The sequence below is a fragment of the Helicoverpa armigera genome, chromosome 25 (genome assembly GCF_030705265.1).
Source record: "Helicoverpa armigera isolate CAAS_96S chromosome 25, ASM3070526v1, whole genome shotgun sequence".
NCBI classification, from domain to species: domain Eukaryota; kingdom Metazoa; phylum Arthropoda; class Insecta; order Lepidoptera; family Noctuidae; genus Helicoverpa; species Helicoverpa armigera.
The window spans coordinates 7,024,081-7,044,413 of NC_087144.1; the positions used below are offsets into that span (position 1 = coordinate 7,024,081).

General features: G+C 36.5%; 1 protein-coding gene across 1 annotated transcript in view; it reads right to left on the reverse strand.

The window, feature by feature from the left end:
* Positions 1-20,068, reverse strand: part of LOC110382914 (uncharacterized) — a 31,385-nt gene extending 11,317 nt beyond the window's left edge. Inside the window, exons 1-2 of the mRNA XM_064041669.1 lie at positions 19,761-20,068; positions 3,155-3,184 (exon numbers count right to left, since the gene is read on the reverse strand). Coding sequence (XP_063897739.1) covers positions 3,155-3,184; positions 19,761-19,828 — 98 coding nt within the window. The 5' untranslated portion in view covers positions 19,829-20,068. The remainder of the gene's footprint in view (positions 1-3,154; positions 3,185-19,760) is intronic.
* Between the last annotated feature and the right edge of the window lie 265 nt (positions 20,069-20,333).

Here is a 20,333-nt window from a genome sequence, read left to right on the forward strand (position 1 = left end):
TGTCGTAAGGCGGCAACTAATGATCTTTGAACTTTTCAAGTTAGGTTCATTTTTGTACCGTCACAAGTTATGTAGAGCAATTTTTGGAGACAAATGAATATAGTCTACATATAAGAACATATTACATAGTGCAAATGCCAGCTGTCTATTGTTTCATTTCTAAATTAAATAAACAGTCTTACCAAAGGAAGGTTTGACCAGGTAACTGGGTTGAGAAGGTCAGACAGGCAGTCACTCTATGTAAAACACTAGTACTCAGCATCCGATTAAACTGGAAGCCGACCCCAAAACAGTAAAAGGCTAGGCAAATGAAGACTCTTTGTAACTACAACTTACATAAAACTTACAGGGCGTTTCGAGGAGACAATATTGACATACACGATGACGTCACAATGTCGGTGTCGAACATCCCCTTGTTCCAATTAGTCACCAATAAGTATATAAAGGGGTGTTTTATAATAACTGCTTGTAGTTGTTACTTACGAACTTTTTTATAAGAGAAGAAACTTTTGACAGTTAGCAGTATTTAAAATAAAATAGTAGCAATCAAAATAGAATCCTATATCTAGGATACCTAGTTGAAAAAAAAATGAAAATTTTATAAACAATACCCCTTTTTTATCAAAATCTCAAACTTATAAAAAACATAATGTAGATAGAAAAATAATACAATGAACAATTAGTTATTTATTTTGTGTATCGTAATTTTAAAACCCTTAATTTTAGCATCCACGCAAATCAAAAACAGCTGTATATCAACTTAAAACAAGCTTCAAAAAACTAAAAACTCAACACAACACATTCAACTTCAAAATTCAAAACTAAAAAACCAATACGAAAAATCCAGAATTCAAAACCTCAAAATCCTTCAACGTTCCACTCACACAAACACAAACGCACGCACACAAACAACCCAGCTACGCAAGTCCGTACGAGGCGTGGCAAGGGGAGGGGCAACGACGTCACGCCATGACGTCAGTATGACGCGATGGCGACCTAGTTTTACGCGGGCTTTCAGAACTTGCGTTGCGTGAATTGATTTGGCCATTTCAATCGTTCGTTTTTACGTTTTTACAATGTTACGGCGTGCGTATTTATTTAAAACTGACGGCAAGATGCTAAATGTTGGTGGTTGAAAATAATTTTCGTCAGTTGTAACGTAGTTTAACGTTAATAGATAAATTGTATCTGTTGATTTTCTTCTTTCTTCTTACTATAATAGATAATAGAATTTTGACAGTGGACCCATACAAAGTAACGTCAAACTCCGGTCTCTGGTAAACAAAATCACAGATAGATGTTATATTGGGAACGGTCGTTAAAATAGAGGGTTTTCACGTCAGCTGTGGCGTAATGGTGTAACGTCATAGATAGAGTCATTTGTTTTTTTTTTCAGAAAAGAATTTTGTGTGCAATCGTATGAACGGAGAAGTGAATTTTCTTTTGGGTTATGCTGAATCTTGTAGTAACTGTAGATCAATAAAATTTTTGTTTGATATTTTTCAGAAATGATCTCTAGGTTTCAAGATTCAGTTTTCAGGTTCTAAGGAAACTTAACTGATTGTTAAACACTGGTAATCAGTTGAATACGGTTAGATTGGAAGCCGACCCCAACTTAGTTGAAAAAAATAAGTAACTGGCCAGATAGGGAACCGGTGGACTTTATAATTTTATTTTTTAATGAAATCTAGCAGTATACTTATGGAAACTCCCAATAGTCTATAAGTATATCTATTATTTTGCGCACTAAAGATAATAATTTTAAACTAATTGCAGGGGGCTAATTTCAAATTTCTATCTCTAGTAAGGAAATCAACAGATAGTTTGAATATAGGGAACGGCCGAGCTGTCAGTCCAAGGTTGATATTCGGCATGTTGGCACGCTTCTCACAAGCTGTTTACTACGAAATTTTTAACCATGATAAAATGTTTTGTTTTCCGAGAAAAATTACGCGAGTGTTAAGAAATGTATGAAATATTTGTGTTTGCTATTTATTTTCTTTGCTGTTACACTTTTTGGCGTTTCCTTCCTTGATAATTCAAGTGATTTCGGTTTACTAATTGGTGTCTGCATTATTTTTTCAGTTCACCTATTCTCTTCATGGGATATAGGGCCAAAGGACAGCAAAATACTGAAATTCTACTGACTTTTAAAGACGGTTCAAATATCATTTTATGTCTCTCTGTCACACTTATGTTTACTGCGACATAGATACTTTTAATTGGAATTACAGTTAAGCAAGAATCGTTTGAGTATTTAGAGACCTGCACATCCATCTTGTTACTATTGAAACACACCAACTACCCCGTCCAAATGTCATACGGATTTATTTATTGATTCAACTCTTAAAAATATCTAAGGAAAAGGAAGGAAAGAAAGTTTTACTGCTAACTATACGTACGTAGGTATATAAATTGCACTCCAAGGGAGAACGATGCAAGGGGACGATGCATCTGCGTGCGGATTGCAATTAAATGCACTTTGATGGAAACTCACATGCAAAGAATGAATGAATGACGCGCAGGCACGCATGTGGGGAGAAAACCACACTATGGTTTAGAAAATTCAAACTCAAACAATAAGAAATTGGTGCACACGCAAAAAAACACTATGCCAAAGTTATTAAAAAATTTAACTTTTTTGTAATTACCTATGTTTTGAATTGAAAAAAATAAATATCTAAGCACCTCTGAAGTAAGCCATTTGACGCTGGTAAATGTATATCTTTCGTCAAACATATGACTCGTATTCGAATTTTGTACAGCACAACGACATGGAAGAAGCTTTGACCTCATAATTAGTTAGTTGATTAAGTCAAAAAAAGAAAAAAAAAGTAAAGACTTTATTAATTTGGTAAAGCAACTTAAAATAATGGAATAATTGTACTCTTTTTAAGTCATAACAACTTCAAGCAAAATAAGTATTCAGCTTGATGTAAATAATCTGTGACGTCATAGCTTGCATTTTTATATAAATTGCGTTTCTTAAAATTCATTAAAAGTATTTAATTTGACTAGTCATACAAAGTCAAAATAATTGGTTGTTAGATCTTTCTGACGTAGTTCAACACAGTAGAACTATTGTTCAGTTAGTTAGCACCAATTCACTGCAATCGGTTAGTGTAGTTAGAGATGAAAACACACGCTTTGTAACCTGTCGCGATCTCCCGTAGATATGGTGTACCTGAACGGATAATATACAAATTATTAAGAAGTAAAGGTTATTGAAATCTTCAACAAAATAAATAATTATTATGTAGATCAAGTTACAGTCAAAATAGTTGAAATACAGAAATAGTCAGACCAATTTTTCAATTTCAATCGGTTTCGGAGATCAGCCGGCAGATTAGGACATTATATTCAATATTCTTAAAAAATTATATTTTTGAAATCTCTTTGCTGTTGTTTTTTTGGCTTTATTTTAGGTTTCTTTTAACTTAGGATTCCTACCTCTCAACTTCCACCTACCAATTCCGATGAGATTGAACATAGTTCTTTTTTGACTTTACAAATTAAGTTTTATTTATTTTTTGGGATGCGTGAAGAAAGTGCTCTACACATAAGTTTAACCAGTAAGTTGAAAACTAGAAGTTAGAAAGCTTTACAATTAACACAAGACTGGTGGGAGCTGACGTTGACAGATCGCTAGCCAGACATAATTGAATCCAGACAAAAAGTCTGTGTGTCTGTGTCTAGCAATCTCTACAAGATTCTCTAATCGGATTCTGCAGACTTAGCTAATTAGTGCTAGTTCCAGACAACCTGATTGGTTTTAATGTCCAATAGAAGGCATTGCCGACTAAGAAATTTTTGGATAGGTTACCATCACAGAAAAATTTGAAAGGCAAAAGTTTATAAGTAAAATAAATGCTTTGTTTCTCTTCACGCTCAAACCACTTTTTGATAAAACTTGGTAGTAATATACTTAACTTTTACCTACATCAGAATTACATATGAGCTAAATTTTATCTCTACCGCTCTTTGAAAAACCACTAGCTACTAATGTATAGGTAAGATAGGAATGTACACATATTTTAGGTCAATTTTTAAAACCACGCCTCGAATAGCGGTCATACTCCTGATCACTTCTTGGACATGTCGGATTGTCTCCCAATCGGACTATCAGAGTGAGGTTATAAAAATCCTCAATGATTGGTGCATCTTTTCACAGTATTTAATCTACCAGCGAGTTCAAATGCGTAGTTTATTTTTAGCCCTGTTAATTTTATCAACGCCATGCGCGCCTACTGCACTCTTTCGTTGCCAGATCTATTTCTATTTACTACTGCTGTGACGATTTACTATTGTTTAATTTGAGCTTTTCTTTCGTCATATGGTTCTTTCATTCCTTGAATTATACCTGGTTACTATAATAATAATGGAGTCCCATCCGACTGTTAGCCACGGCGTCTATTCTCTTTAAGGAGATCAGCCAGCTGCTCAGGGCATATGATAATATACATGAATTTTAATTCTTGTATAGATTGTACACAAGTGCACTCACTATTCCTTCACTCTCATAGCCCGAGGGGACGGCAATTTGACATGACCGGAAAGAGATCAGGCGCAGGACTTTTTACCGGATTGGATTTATGAGCGAAACCGACAATTGCTCCAGATGCAATACATTGCTTCGTTTCTTAAGAACAGTACGACAATGTTAGTGATGGTGTCCTGACTTCTATATAATTAGGAAGAGGCTAGTCTCTTGGTACTATATGATGATGCAAGGCAATGAGGGGTGAAGGCGAGAGCATATCGCAACACCTGACGAGCGAGTCCGACTGGGCACGCTTTGATGTTTTGCCAACCATCGGTTACATCTACATAGATAATAAAGAAGATACAGTAATACTAGTCTAGCTTCTGTTAGCAGTTTCATCCGTACTTCGCGTATTCGAATAAAAAGTAGCATACACCCTTCATCGCTAAAAGGGATACCTAATATTGGAAGAATTTTCCAAATCGGACCCGCGGTTCCTGAGAAAACAGATTCCTGAGAGTTGGTGGTTCCCAAACAAACTGCAGCTTTATAATATTTCGTATTAGTATAGTTTTGGTCTGCGACTTCATCTCTGTTACTGTCCCTAGGCTATTTAAATTCAAATTAAGTATTTTCAGTAAGCTTTTCATCTGGAAGCCTGAACTAAGTGTCAATATTACATAAAAAACCACGAGAAAAAGTAAATAAACCTTCTAGAAATCCACCTGTTATGTGGTTATTACATCGTACGGCCATATTGTGAGCTCACAGCGCTGCATCGCTTACTATGCTACTACAAACTGCTGATCAGCCGCGTTCTCTAATATTAAATGCACTGTGACGTCATTACGAGTATCTTGTATTGTATAGACTGGACTGTAGTATGTAGTTCGTCATTTGTTTTGTTTAAATGATAACGGAACATTGCAAAGTTCTTCTTCATCATCATCTTCTTGAACTCCTCAGTCCGCCATCTTACAAGTTACATTACGAGTAGCTATTGAAAGTTAGTACATATTTGCATTTTTTTGTTCGTTATTTATGTTTAAGTTATTTAAGGGTAAGGATATTGTTCTGTACCTGCAAAAAACAATTTTGATAGTACCTACGTACAATCTTGCTAGAATTAAGTGCACATATGAACAGTTTTTTTACTCAATCTAATATACTACCACGACCGATAACAATTAAGACTAAATTAATTACACTTATTACTATATCAAGTTTGACAAGCTGCCAACCTCCGCAATCAGATCAGAACAAAAGGAATCAATCAAGTCTTCTGATCAAAGATAGAAGATAAAGTATTGGAACATGCTGTCTTAAGATTGACTGAAGTTTCAGAGTTGACCGAAGTTACGCGTTGAGACTTCATACTTGTCTTGTTTGCTGATGATTTATAGTAGAGTCCATAATGGATTTTATGTCAAATTCTTGGGTTAGATAGACAGGTTTTATGGAGTAAAGTGAAAACTTAGATCACTGTCAACGCCTCACAATTTAGCTCTAAGTTGAAGGACGTAAAAAACTTTAAATAAATGCTTTCTCTTATATTTTATTGTGAACACAATCATGTTTTTCATGAGTGTGTTCTTACAAAATCCTATTGTGGAATAAGTTAATTACCTAATGAAAGATATGGAAAGCGGCTGTCATGATGTGGTCAGGCACAGGTTACTATAATAGTTACGTAGAGGAATGAAGATCATGGAGATCATGGTCATGAATGTGAATGTAGAGGAAGTAGTAATAATGCTTCATGAGAAACAGCCTGGTGACAATCAGATGAACAGAAAAATGTACAGCAAAGTTTTAGTCACAGGTCTAGTCACACTGGCTGCGGGTTGTTCGAAAGAGATACCGCGGCCCTGGTATATAAAGGGGTCTACACACCAAAGCCCGGCAGCCCGGCGGGTTGGGCCGCCGGGCTGTGCCGCCAGCATCAGCGGCTTTGGTGTGTAGACCCCTTAAAAGGCCTACGACGGAACACGACGGTTTTTAGTCAGTAAGTCTGACACTCCCTCACCGCTGCTAACCCACAGCGGGAGGGGTCATTTGATGATTTTTGACGTCGTTAAAAAAAAGGTCTAGTCCCACTGTGACTAAAACTTTACCCCTCTACCCTTTGGCTACAGAATTTTGAAAACACACAACAGTTTAATCCAGCTACATAGTTACAGCATGCAAGTGACATAGCTGGACACTCGTCGGCCATATTCCCCAATTAGCGTTGAAACAACTGTGTGACAGTGTTTTGAGTCCTGTCAGTCGTACACAATGGTTTGACAGATTTCAGGGACCCCTGGACTAACGTGAAAAGTGGACAGATGTATTGAACTAGATGTGGCATGGTTTCGTACTACGACTTTATTTACGAATATCAAAATTATTGATTTTTTATTATTTTTGAAAACTTCTATATGTATTTAAAGATAACTTTTGAATTAGATTAAGTTTACCTAATAAGATTGGAAGCTAAAATTGGTCTGAGTGATAAAAGTTTGAAGACTAATTTTAATAAACAACAATACCAGCCCTTTTTCCCTTATGATTTTTTGGTTTTGTGCTTGATTTGACATACGCATGATTTAATTATTTTCGTAGAGTCAGGAAAGACACCCATTAAATGGTTAACAGTGGGCTGTTCTCTCGTTACTCACCAAAATAGATTTAAAAGATTTCTTAAGAAAGGAAATTACCTACCATATTTGTTGTTTTTAGCACCAAGTTTACTAGTTTCACCTCCTTTTAAAGGTTGTATTGTTTTGTTTTTACTACATATTGTAAGTAAGCAGAGACCACACCTATTCTCCATGGAATTGACATTATAACTGCCAGTTTGACTAGGTTAGTGCAGCTAAACGCAAACAGTTTAGAACATAAATAAGAAATTTTTAAATACAAAGTTTTTACAAAAAATCCAGCCTGAATATGTGCATTGGAAATACCAAAACCGACACAAATGCATCATTGACACACAAATCTGTCATTTTCTCTAAAATATGTCCGTCTAAGTAAACGGAAGAGCACACATTATATAAATTTATTACCTATCATCTATTTTCAAATTACAAACGTCTATTTATTCTAGAAGTTTCGAGGACTTTCCGTGCGTCACGTTGGTACTTAGTTTAATATCATTCATGTGATTGATGATGCCTAGTTATGGCATGATTATGTTGGTACCCATTGTGTGGACGGTGTAATATAGCCCTTCATTTGCTATGTAAAATTTATGAGGTGAGATCACTTAGTTTAATGTTGTGAGATGTTTTTGCCTTGCAGTTTTGTGTGGATTTTCCTGTCGTAGGAAACTTGGAAAATTGGAAGTTATTAGAATTTTCTCTGGGAAAGCGCATAAACACTAACGTAATTTTGAAATTAGACAAATCTTATACATTAGTTATACATTTGTATTTTATTTAGGTGTTTTTGGCAGTTACTAAAATGTTATTTTAGCAAAAGGTAATTGATTTATTTATTACAATAAATCGAAAATACTCAAGACCCCATTGCATAATACCTATAAATTCTTAAAAAAGAGTTGTCTTTGTCAAATTACTCAAATAAATATTTTTTGAAAACACTCGTGCATATTTTGTACAAAATATTAAAACAACTAATTTACTCAAATTAGCCATGAAAATGTTGAAGTAAAAACCAAACTTGGTCCGTAACGAAGTGACCATTGTGTAGAAGTCGTCTCCATCTCTATACGTTTGTGGTGACCATAGAGAAACAAAATGACTAGCGGAGGTGCCATAACGGAGTTGCGGGATTGTTCGAAAGAGTTACCGCGGCCCTTATAAAAGTCCTTCGAAGGAACATGATGCGTTTTAGTCAGTTAGAGTCTGACACTCCCTCATGCTGCTAACCCACAGAGCGTTGGGGTAATTTGATGATTTCCCTTAAAGAAACGGTGCGGACAACCTCCTGCTTAACGGAAAACCTCCTAAGAAAGTAGCGCTCTAAAATGCGGGTGTACGGGGGACGAGGAACGTTACTGTCTTCGCTCTTATACGCCTTCTGTACGCCTCGTTAGTTCATTCGTAACTGATCGTTTAGGTCGTGCCCCGTACGTTATATCTACGTTATATTTCTTTTTTAATAAATTGCAATGCCTTAACAAGCAACTAAGTACTAAGAACGTATCTAGTTATAAGATCCTTCTACACCTACTTAGTTCGCAATAAAGATTTTGAATTTGTCTAGTGTAGTAGTAAGTAGTACTTAAGTGTACCAATGTAAGATGCAACCGAGGGCACTTAGGTTTCAGTATTCATAATACAAATTGTTTTAATTATAAAATCCCTACATTTGAAACGTATTTGGCCTAGAAGAAGGCGCGTGACCTACCTGCACTATGGCATCTCCGCACATCTATACTCCGTGGTGGTGACCTACTTACTGTATGACGCACTCGTGGCGTCACACTTTGTCTATGGTCCTACATTGTGTAGCGTGTAATTGTTGGCCGTATGGCGATTGTTTTATGCTATATTATGTAGATAGGCTAGCTTAGAACTTTAGTATAAACTGATATTTATTTAACTCGATATTTCTCATCGTATCTCTTTTTAAACGACTTCAGAAATCGAGGTTCTCGGTTTTAGCTTGCAATAATTTCTTCATGCAATTTGGATAAAATTTGTCAAATTTTTTATTGGGAATAAATGCCTCTCGCTGTGGGTGCAGCGTGAGGGAGTGTCAGACTCTCACTGACTAAAACCCACTATGTTCCTTCTTAAGCCCTTTATGTACCAGGGCCGTGGTAACTGTTTCGAACAATTCCGAATTTGATATGAAATAATTCAATTGTTTTTCCATACACAGCAACAGAAAGACAGAGTTATTTTGGACTTTATTATTAGTTATGCTATAAAGACGAGCGTCTTCAGCCCACATGACAGTAATTTTACAGCGAACTTAAATTAAAACGCATTAACATTTTAAGTCTTCATTAAACATGGCTGAATGGAGCGTGGGCACGTATGTGTGGGCATTTGTACCTATAAACCTCCTTGTTGTGTTTTGTCCATCTTTAGAAACACCTCTGTACCTACCTACAACTTATGTATATATTTTTCAGAGCTCTGCTAGTTTTTTGCTGGTTCTTCTCCGTAAGACCCACTCTTTGGAACCGTGCATCTAGCTATTGAGGTTTACTAATCACCTGTAACTAGTCTATATGACTTTGACTTTGTGTTTTCATCCTCCGAGCCTTTTTCCCAACTATGTTGGGGTCGGCTTCCAATCTAACCGAATGCAGCTGAGTACCAGTGTTTTACAAGGAGTGACTGCCATCTGACCTCCTCAACCCAATTATCCCGGCAACCCAATACTCCTAGGTAAGACTGGTTGAAAACTGACAGCTGTCAACTTCACAAAACATCCAATGGCTGATGTCGAAAGTCAAGCTCTAATCGCGAAAAAAAGGATAAATTACAGATATCCACAATAAGTCTTTAATCAATCGCATTAGAATACAGCAGATAAATAAAATAAGATTATGCAATCCGCTTCATTCTGCTTTCTTTTAATAAATACAAAACAAAAATTAGGCAGCGGAACGAATTATCTTGTATTGAATCATCTACGTTGTCTCTGGCAGCGCGCCAAAATTTGACAGGCGGCCATTTTTTACGTAACGTCTTGTTTACACACGATAAGTATGCAATCGCTGGATGATCCTCACATCAAAATACATACTTATTTGTCTTACGGTCGTTCCCAATATCCTATCTGTTTTTTTTTTGCTAGAGATAGAATGTTAACAGTAGCCCCATACAAGTAATGTCAAATGTATATCTTTAAAGATAAATTAAAACGCAATTTTGGGCGATATTTGTCTTCTTGTTTTTAATACTTCAAACTTAACTTCAATTTCATGTGTTTATTTTGCATTTTGTTCAAAATATATAAGTTTACTTAATACATCTAAGTTTTAGTTTTATTAAATTAATTTTCATAAAATGTAGTCAAAACTTTTAACAATCTTAAGCCGAGACGCACGAAAATTCATGGAAATATTTTCCCGCCAAGATAAATGTCAAAAACCTTTTACAGATAAATGGGATGAGACAAGGCGTTAAATAGCAAACAGCCTATTAAATATATGCAAAAACTTGGTCAGGCACAATTATTTGAAATAACTACGTATAATATAGCAAAAATCGTCTATTTTTTAAAATTACTTTATCTGCCGAACCTTTTCCCAACTATGTTGGGATCGGCTTCCAGTTTAACCGGATGCAACTGAGTACCAGTGTTTCGGCGGGAACCGAGGATCATAACTTTTTAATTCGAACAGGATAGACAAGCGCGTCACAGACTATATTCCAAGTAACATTATTATTTATTTTTATATCAATAAGGTTGGCCTTCGTTCAGCTCATATAGTACTCGTCGCAACCAAATGATAGCTATTGGTTAATTCTTAGAATAATAAATAGCGTATTTATTATTACTTAGAAGATTTTGGCGCGAGCCAGAGACTAATCGCCTGTTAGAATTTGAACTGCCAAATCAAATGGCTCCACACAATGAAATGAGTATTTAATAAGTACAGGCACACTCGTGGTGGTTTAGAAGTGGTTGTTAAATGATTTGGTGTACCTAGATATAGCTTTCATGGAAGACAAGAAGATATTCTTCTCTTTACTAATTCGTGATTTTAAACATAGCCATCTCACTTTAGCATATGTATTGTTGGTGCTGTTCAAGATTGAAACGTCATATATATGTACTGCATATTGCGTTATTTTTTAATATTTTTGGCTTTCAATTGCTCAATTGATTTTTTAAATATTGCCTTCAAAGCTAACCAAAAAATTATAGATCCACAGGTCACAGTTAATACGGACCTACATATGTCTATCTATCATATACATATGTAATAACTAGCTGTAAGCTATTCTTTTAAGCACCAATTTATTATTCCATTAGAATAAGTACTAGCCATCGGACATCATGGCCAAACATTTTAATTAACAGTTAAGTGTCTGTGTCAATTCGCAGCCACGACTTATCAGGCCATAGAGTATACCTACAGCTTATTATTAAATGAAAGAACTAGTTGGATAGTTAAGCAAGAGTCAGGCTAAGATACAAATATACAATGGAATTTGATTGATTTCATCACTGAGAAAAGGACTTTTTTTTAATAATGTATGTAATTAAATAACTTTCATATATTTTCATAAATTATTCTATTATTAAATTTTAATATTATTGACAGTGATAGATAGATTACTGTTTGATGTAAACGCCCATCTTTTGATTTTAAGGTAATGTCTATGTTTTTCATGCAATATTTTTGCAAACCTATCAAAATTTCTCACAGTAAATAAATATTTCTGAGGACCTGGTTACTACCTTGGAAAGGAAAAGGAAAAGCATTGCAAAGGAAAAGCATTGCCATCGAGCGTTGTAATGCTGCCAGCCATTTGGGGACGCTCTCGGTTGACCGCGGTGAGGAGTTTTTCTACGCTCGCGCTGTTTAGTTTTAGTGTAAATATATCTTATATAATACCTATGTCCTTTTGAAAAAAAAAAATCTCTCTATCTCTCTCTGCAGATTTTTGTTGTGAATAAAATTATTGTTTAAATACATTTTCTGAGAGTACACAAACGTATCAATGTTGTCCACTTAGTGACCGCGCCAGACAAGTGATTGATCGGTCTGACAGCACTGCATGCATCCTAATTGCCACAATTATGAGTGGCGGTGGTCATTTAGCGGCCGCCTCGCTACTTTGTGACAATATGCGAATATTTGTGTTGGTACATTTGAGGGCATTGAATTCTCAACAGGTTAAAAACACATTAAATTATCTGTTTAGTAGCTGTTTTCGCATCTTGATGGAGCTACGGCCAGCACGCGAATGAAAAGTATCTTCTATGTTTGCCTGATTTATAGTGCGTGAATAAGGTACAAACAAATAAGGTAAACGCGGGTGAAGTCGTCATGCCCCAATAGTCGTCAATTAATCTTAAAACTTTTATTATTATTTTCTACTGAACTTAAAATGGGCCGGTTTATATATCAACATATTCTTGGTAATATATTGCACAATTGAAATAACAATACGGGGTTTTAACAGTCACGGCTTCTAAGATATGTTATTTGAAACGTGTGTGCCCTAACAAAATCGTTTTTTCGTGAAGTTCAGCTGTCAAAAGTGAAACTCAGCACGTGGTTTTGTGTTTTGATTTACATAACTCCAGTGGGGTCTGTGGTATGTTTCTTTGTTTAATTAGATAGTTAAGTTTATTTGCTAGCGATGTAATATGCAATTTGGAATACTTTTAACATAGAAGATATATTTTTTTAATGTGACATCTATTGGTACTTCAAAACTCCCATTTGACTCAAAACCCGTCAATTTTACAATTATTATGACGACTACTGGGACATGCTCAAAAGTTGCACCTAAACTCGTCATAATGAGGATATTTTGTGTTTTACAGTACAAAATGTGAATAAATAGCTAATATCGGGACTTTTACAAAATTGATAACTGTCTAGAACAAACATATTTTAGGTTTAGACTACATTTGTTCATAAAACTGCGTTTCTTTTAAGCTTTTTCTTAGGGGTAAATTTTACTCTGCTGGTTCTAGATGCACGTACACAGTCATGTTAAATCCCCTGTTTTCTATAAGTATGTCATTTAACTAGTTTTGACGCAAAAAATATTAAAATCAGTTTTAAAACTAAGATGACATAGCTTCCATCGCTGTCACTTCTTTGCTTGTCGTATTTTATTGATATTGATGGGTAAAGAGTAATCTTAAGTAAGATTTTTTTATTTAAAATTGTCTGTATTTAGTGATTGCATGATCGTTATTTTAATAGCATATCATGATTGAAAGGAACTACAAGCAAGAGGGCCTTTTAAAAGTCATAAAAGCTGTAAATCAAGGGCCCACACACAACATCAGATGCAGCAAAAAAATTTAAAACGCCCTTTTGAGACAACTAATAAGATCGTGACACAAAACCGACGATTATCCCTGTATACACTATAGAAATGATCCCAAGGACAATCTCCGGTTCTGTGCTAAAGTATTGCTCACTATGGAGGAAAACTACTTGGGCTATTGCGTTGGGATGTTAGTGGATTAGGATATAGGAAACTATAGGAACTATGGCACCCGGAAAAAAAGTCGTGGTGGCCTGGTGGGCCAAGAATCGACCTCTCAAGTATGAGGGTGCGGGTTCGATTCCAGGTCAGACAAGTACCAACGCAACTTTTCTAAGTTGGTATGTACTTTTTAAGTATATCCTGCAATGACACCAATGACTGTGTTTCGGATGGCACGTTAAACTGTAGGTCCCGGCTATCCTTGAACATCCTTGGCAGTCGTTACGGGTAGTCAAAAGCCAGTAAGTCTCACACCAGTCTAACCAAGGGGTATTGGGTTGCCTGGGTAACTGGGTTGATGAGGTCAGATAGGCAGTCGCTTCTTGTAAAGTACTGGTACTCAGCTGAATCCGGTTAGACTGGTAGCCGACCCTAACATAGTTGGGAAAAAAGGCTCGGAGGATGATGATGATGAGGAACTATGGCACCTGCCGATGACTCGCCACCTCACTTACTGGGCCCCCGGGAATCAGTCGCTAAATCGCAACAAGAGGGCAACAGGTACATGAGCGGCTGAAGTGTGAGGATACCTCGGCGGACTTTAATCGCAGATCACGCGCTCCCTGTGGGTCCAGCATCAACGGCCCACTCGCCACTTACCACGAGGCACCTACCCTCCGAGCAGGTCTGCTAACCCTGCACTAGTGACTCCACTCTGGTCGGCCAATGAAGGCAAGCCAAGAGGCGAGAGACCTTCACTCCGGCAGGCCGGAGATGGGGGACAGTATACTCTCCAGGGAGCACTCGGATATATAGGCCCGCAGGGTCGCTACTCCCCGTCATCCGCCTCAGATGCCCTGTGGTGCTTATAGATGTTATTATTATTGGGTTTGAACGGAAACGGGGAACGGTACCCAATCATATTTTATTTCTTGATTGATACCTTTAAGACAGTAGACAGTTTAAAATGTCTATAGAGATTTTTGGAAATGGTACTTAGCATGCGCTAAGCAGTTCAGAAGTTTTGATGAATGACAACCTTACCTACATATCTATGAATGTTAGTAATTATTTCGCGGAAAGCTATATAAACGAATGTGGCTATTATTGTTTGTGAATACTAATTATTTTACTCGTGCTACATATGCACATGACTGCATCGTTATTAAGAAATATAACATACTAGCTTCTGCCAGCGGTTTCACCCGCATCCCGTGGGAACTACTTCCCGAACCGGGATAAAAAGTAGCCTATAGCCTTCCTCGATAAATGGGCTATCTAACATTGAAAGAAATTTTCAAATCGGACCAGTAGTTCCTGAGATTAGCGCGTTCAAACAAACAAACAAACTCTTCAGCTTTATAATATTAAGTATAGATATTTTATAGACTGGTTTTGTGATTCCAAGCGTTTGATAGATAGGAATATAAATTAAAATGCAACCATGTATCTGTTTTATTGAATACCTGCTCTTCTAACAGATTATGACCTGCTATTCTAAATAGGAATTTGGTTTTTTATCTATCTACCTACCTAATGTTTCAAAAGCACAAGTAGGCTTAACAAATTCAAGCACAACAAAATGTACATAACTTGAACCTTATGTTCAAGAGCAGAGAGTTTACATTAGCATTAAAAGTTGACGAGTACTGGGAATATTTGACGAGTATCCGTACAAATCAGACGACTATTGGTACAAATCGCCCTTTTTTTACTTTTGCCTTAATAACTATATAAACCCACCAAAATGATTAAAAAAACATTAGTTACTTAGAATAATGAATAAATACTCTATCACGTAATGCAAAAATTTTCATTTTCTATTGAATATTTATCACACAGTAGCGCTTCAAAGTCAGTGATTTCCGAAATCCGACGACTATTGGTACGTTTACCTTACACTATTATACTTTCACCTTATAATATTAGAAAGGATTTAACGAGGATTGTGGTGGAAATCTTAGGATCAGACACAGAAAAGCCACATTGCTACGAAATTCCTAATATAGGTATTACAAATATATTTTTCTGTTCAATCGATTTCTTAAAAATTAACAGTCCATGCAGCTTTCTGTTATTCAAATGCGTGATGCCACGTTTTCCGATACCAGATTCGAATATGCAGATTGTAAGCTATGTGCTTGACTTTCCAATCCGTTCCTGCGTGAAGGAGTAACAAACTCTTCAAGCATATCTGTTATAATTATGTATGTAAGTTGTTAATATATTTTGTATGTACGTATGTATCTATGTATTTCTAAGATGTGTCCCTGGCATTTAGGTACCATGCACTTGTTCTTAACCTTTTCCCTTTGCTAAAGGTTAAAGCTTTCGCTACCCGTGGAGTACTTACTTAGGCATACATTGTATGTTGTGTATGCTCATGTACCTTCTCCATATTTTATAGAACTAGCTGCTATTTCCCCCTATTTACCCCTACTGGTATTACCCACAGAGTTAGGACACATTTCTGCTATCTCGCCCGTTTTTCACCTTCATGCGTTTAAATTCCGTCATTTGCGAGAAGACACATTTTGCAATGCAACCCACCCGTGTTTCAGAGGGCACGATAAACTATAGGTCCCGACTGTCATTTGATCATCTTTGGCAGTCGTTACGGGTAGTCAGAAGGCAGTAAATCTGACAACCAGTCTTGCCTGAGTATTGGGTTACCCAGGTAACTGCGCTATGGGTTGAGGAGGCCAGACAGGCAGTAGCTCCTTGTAAAACACTGGTACTCAGTTGCATCCGATTAGACTGGAGGCCGACCCCAACAGAGTTGAGAAAAGGCTAGGCAGATGATTTGCCAGAAAGCACATTTTACAAGAATTCCTGTGGAGAACTTCTCACTAAATCTGCCTGTTAACGCTTGCCAGGTAAATGTAGATTTTTATGCAAAACGAAAATACTTTTATTTCCTCTTCGCGAGTTCTGGCAGTTGATTTAAAAAGAACTTCTTAATTAAGATAAGATGATATTGCAAACAACGGCCATTCACAATGAAATGAATTCGGACAAAAGAATAATTAATTTAAAAGCTTTTTTAAAAATTATTTGTTTTGGAGTATATAATAAGACGCGATCAGATATGGAAATTTACGCCAGTGCTGTTGTTTTTAGACTACTGAAAGAAGACGGTAAGTCATTCACTTTGAAAACTTGAGTCTACAGTAGAGCAGTCTTGAAATAAATCTTGGAGTCTTACATATATTAACTCATCTACTATTGACATAGTTTAATCTGATTTAGACTGTGATTAAACGTAGAATACATGCTATCCAGATCTTAAAACCGAATTTGGAGACTTTACAAACAAAAGCCGGAAAAGTCTGACTTAGTTTAGTTTTAACACAAAATAATCTGTGGTTATCTGGATCTCGTAAGTATATCGCTTGAACTGAACTTGAACTTAACTTTAGCATGATAGCTTGGATTTTAGTGAACGACATTGTACTACTTACATATTTTTTTCCTGTGTAAATAAAGTAGATCTTCTAACCCACGAACAAAAAGTAGCCAATTGTATTTAATACCAGTCTCCTCACATTCATAGAGTGAAGTGGACAATTTGTCTATTGCTGCACATAAAACAAGTGCCTACACACTAAAATAGATTATTATATTTATTTTAATTTGAATTCCTCGGGATATGATGTAGTCTTGTCGTCGTGGTTCTGAAATAGCCTGTGATTCACACGAAGCGTGCGTAAAGTATTTTTGAAAGAATACAAAAATATGATTAGAGCTATTTTCGTTGATAGTTGCTGCTAAACATAAACGTAGACTGCTTGACAATTCATGCTGGCTTGTTTGGAGAAATTGAAGTTTGAGTCATTACGAGAAGTAATCAATTAATTCATAAGTTTTCTGTGTGTAACTTTCAGAAAATATTTTTTGAAGGATTTCAAGAAACCTTAATGTAAAATCTGGCTATCGCAGATTATGATGATCAATGGAGGTAAAACGTGGACTTACAAAAACTGATGATACTTTTTAGACACGTGATGAGATATACAACGGAAAAGAACGACCAAAGAAACTATTGGTGAAAGGTATCGAAAGACGACATTTATCAGTTTTTTAAACAAATAAACAAAATCGAATAAAGTTATACTAGAAATTAAATCTACCTACTTCGGCACTCATCTTCCTATACTGAAAAGCACACTTGCAAAAAATATCCAAAAACTGAAAACTGTATTACCACATTTAAAAATAGCTTTGCTTAACACAAGGGTGAGCCAGTACCCGCCCTCTCCGGAGTCAGCCATTGTGCTCAGCTGGTTAGCTCACTGGGGATACAAAAGCACTCACTAACGACTGCCTAGTTCACTTAATTAACTACTAATTGTATGGCCTTTTTAACCGACTTTCTCGAAGAACTATTGGTAATATTTAATACCTTTAAATCTGCATAAATATGTGCCTTAGCATGGGATAAGTATCAAAAGTTATGGAATTCTAGAGGGTATATAAAACGTCTATCCTGTGTGCGAAGATAATAAGTAAAAATGGTGTTCTTCTATGAGAAAATATCATCTCTCTTAAAGTCGGTCAGGGTCAGTAAAATGTACAAGGAATTGATCTTCAATAGAAAAATAATTTACTATATGTTTTACAATATATCAGGGTTAGTCGAGTACATGATGTATTTTCTATACCGTCTACTTCATCATCTCGCCCTTTCTAACATCATGTTCTAAACATCTATCCTTTAGTAAGATGCTTGGGTTTAGCTCAACTTCTATTATAGTCCTGTTTAACCTACTACTCAAGAAAATGTTAATCATTCATCATCTCAATTTGATATTTTTGACATATTAAACTCCTACGAATTTTGTTTTCAATTTTGCACCTTTTCGCAGTTTTATGTCATGTTTCATGGCTTTGCGTAAGAAACGAGAAACCAAATTGCTAGGTAATAATGAGCACTTATCTGAAAACGGATGCATCGTTGCACTAATCATAGTGATACATAATCATATCATCAGATAAGTGGATGTCAGTGGATGTCAAGGAAAACGTCATAGAGGTCTAGTGGGTAAAGCACTTGCCTCTTAAGTACGAGTGTGTATGGATACGATTTCAGATCAGGCAAGTACCTACCGATGTAAATTTTCAGTCACATGTACTTTCTAAGCGCGTTTTTTACACCGATGACATATTGCGCCGACCCCAAATAAAATTGTAAACAGGGCAGGAGGAAGAAGAAGTTTTGGACAAAGATGACTAAGTAGTTTAAAGTGTGGAATCGGTGCAGTATTTTTTAGATAGGTTGGCTTTGGACATACATGAACTTCTATTAACACAAGATCCAAGGAGTTGTATGTGAGACCTTCTCGTATAATTATAGGCCTCCTAGGCCTATCTGAAAAAACATATGATACCTACATAGTGTTGTATTAAGGCAAGTGACTTGAAATAATATTCACAAACTCAATTAATTGCGCATATGCTCCAAGTGTTCCTATAACCCTGATATAACTAAGTGTTATTAAAGCCTAGGATAAAAGAGGCTATGTTTTATTCTTTTAGGCCATAATCCTAGATTTTCAACTAAAATCCGCCCATGAATCGTCTCTCTGATCTGACCGAGAAAGTAAAACATATTTCTACTGGAAGGTATTACCTTCCACTTTTGGCTTTTATATTAAAGGTCTTTTGGATTAGATACTTTACTCTATAATAATGCTAAATTATTGCACAAGGGATGGGTCATGTATTCCTTTATCATTATTCTTATTTTTTTCATCATGAATTGTGTCTAAAACCTACTGGTTTCATATCTTGTCTGTAAATGCATTCAAATAAGCAAATGAGATCTGAATTGCATCTGTTTATTATCATATTATTTTAATCATAAATGTTTTCTTTCATATAGCTTATCTGTATTCTGCAAACGTGTGTGTATTGAATGTCTTCAATTTTAATATTTTCGCGACCACGTCCAAGGTTACGCGAACATTTTCATCAGAGAGTATTCTTTGTAAATATCGCAGACAACCTGTAGGCAAGCGCGGTCGATGTATTGATTTATTTGGACGTTTCTTTACCAGCAGTGTGGTTATCTGAGCTACTGTACAACAAATATTATACATAAATAACTACGTTGTTTTCTTTCAAGCCATTTAGGTAACGATAGCATTGTAGCGTCGACCTTCGCGCGTCGATCATAGCCAGCGGGTACTCACTCCTCAGAATGTTGTGATACATTATCCTTGTCCTTGTGAGCCTGCCCCGAGCTGCAGGAGTTGCCCATGTCGTCGCCGGCCGCCCTAGCGTCTCATCACCCGCACCCTCACCTCATGCACTACACACAGCCGTAACACGTACACGAGCCTCCGATCCGGCTAATATCTAGTTTCGTGTAATTATTTAACATTTCCCGGCGTCGCGATCGTTTCGGGCGGTAAACGCGAGCGTGAGTGCGCGCGTGCTGTTGCGTCGCGCGCTCGCCGACGAATAATCGATGCGCAGTCTCCCCCTCCGCCCCCGCCACACCCGCGCGCGCCTCTCGCGCGCCTGCTCATTATCTACGCTTTTCACGACACATGCCGCGATCTGAGCTTTTCCGAACCGTAGAGGTTTCCACATTTTCTGCCTTGGCAATATTTTAATACCGTTACTGTCAGTAATGTGTTAAAATCTGATGTATCCTAATGGCATGGAATCCACTCAGCCTTTAAATTGATCATGTCGAGTTCAATTTTTGCCGCCTAGTCATCAATAAATTCATAGATTCTTCACCGAAGTTAATGACATCT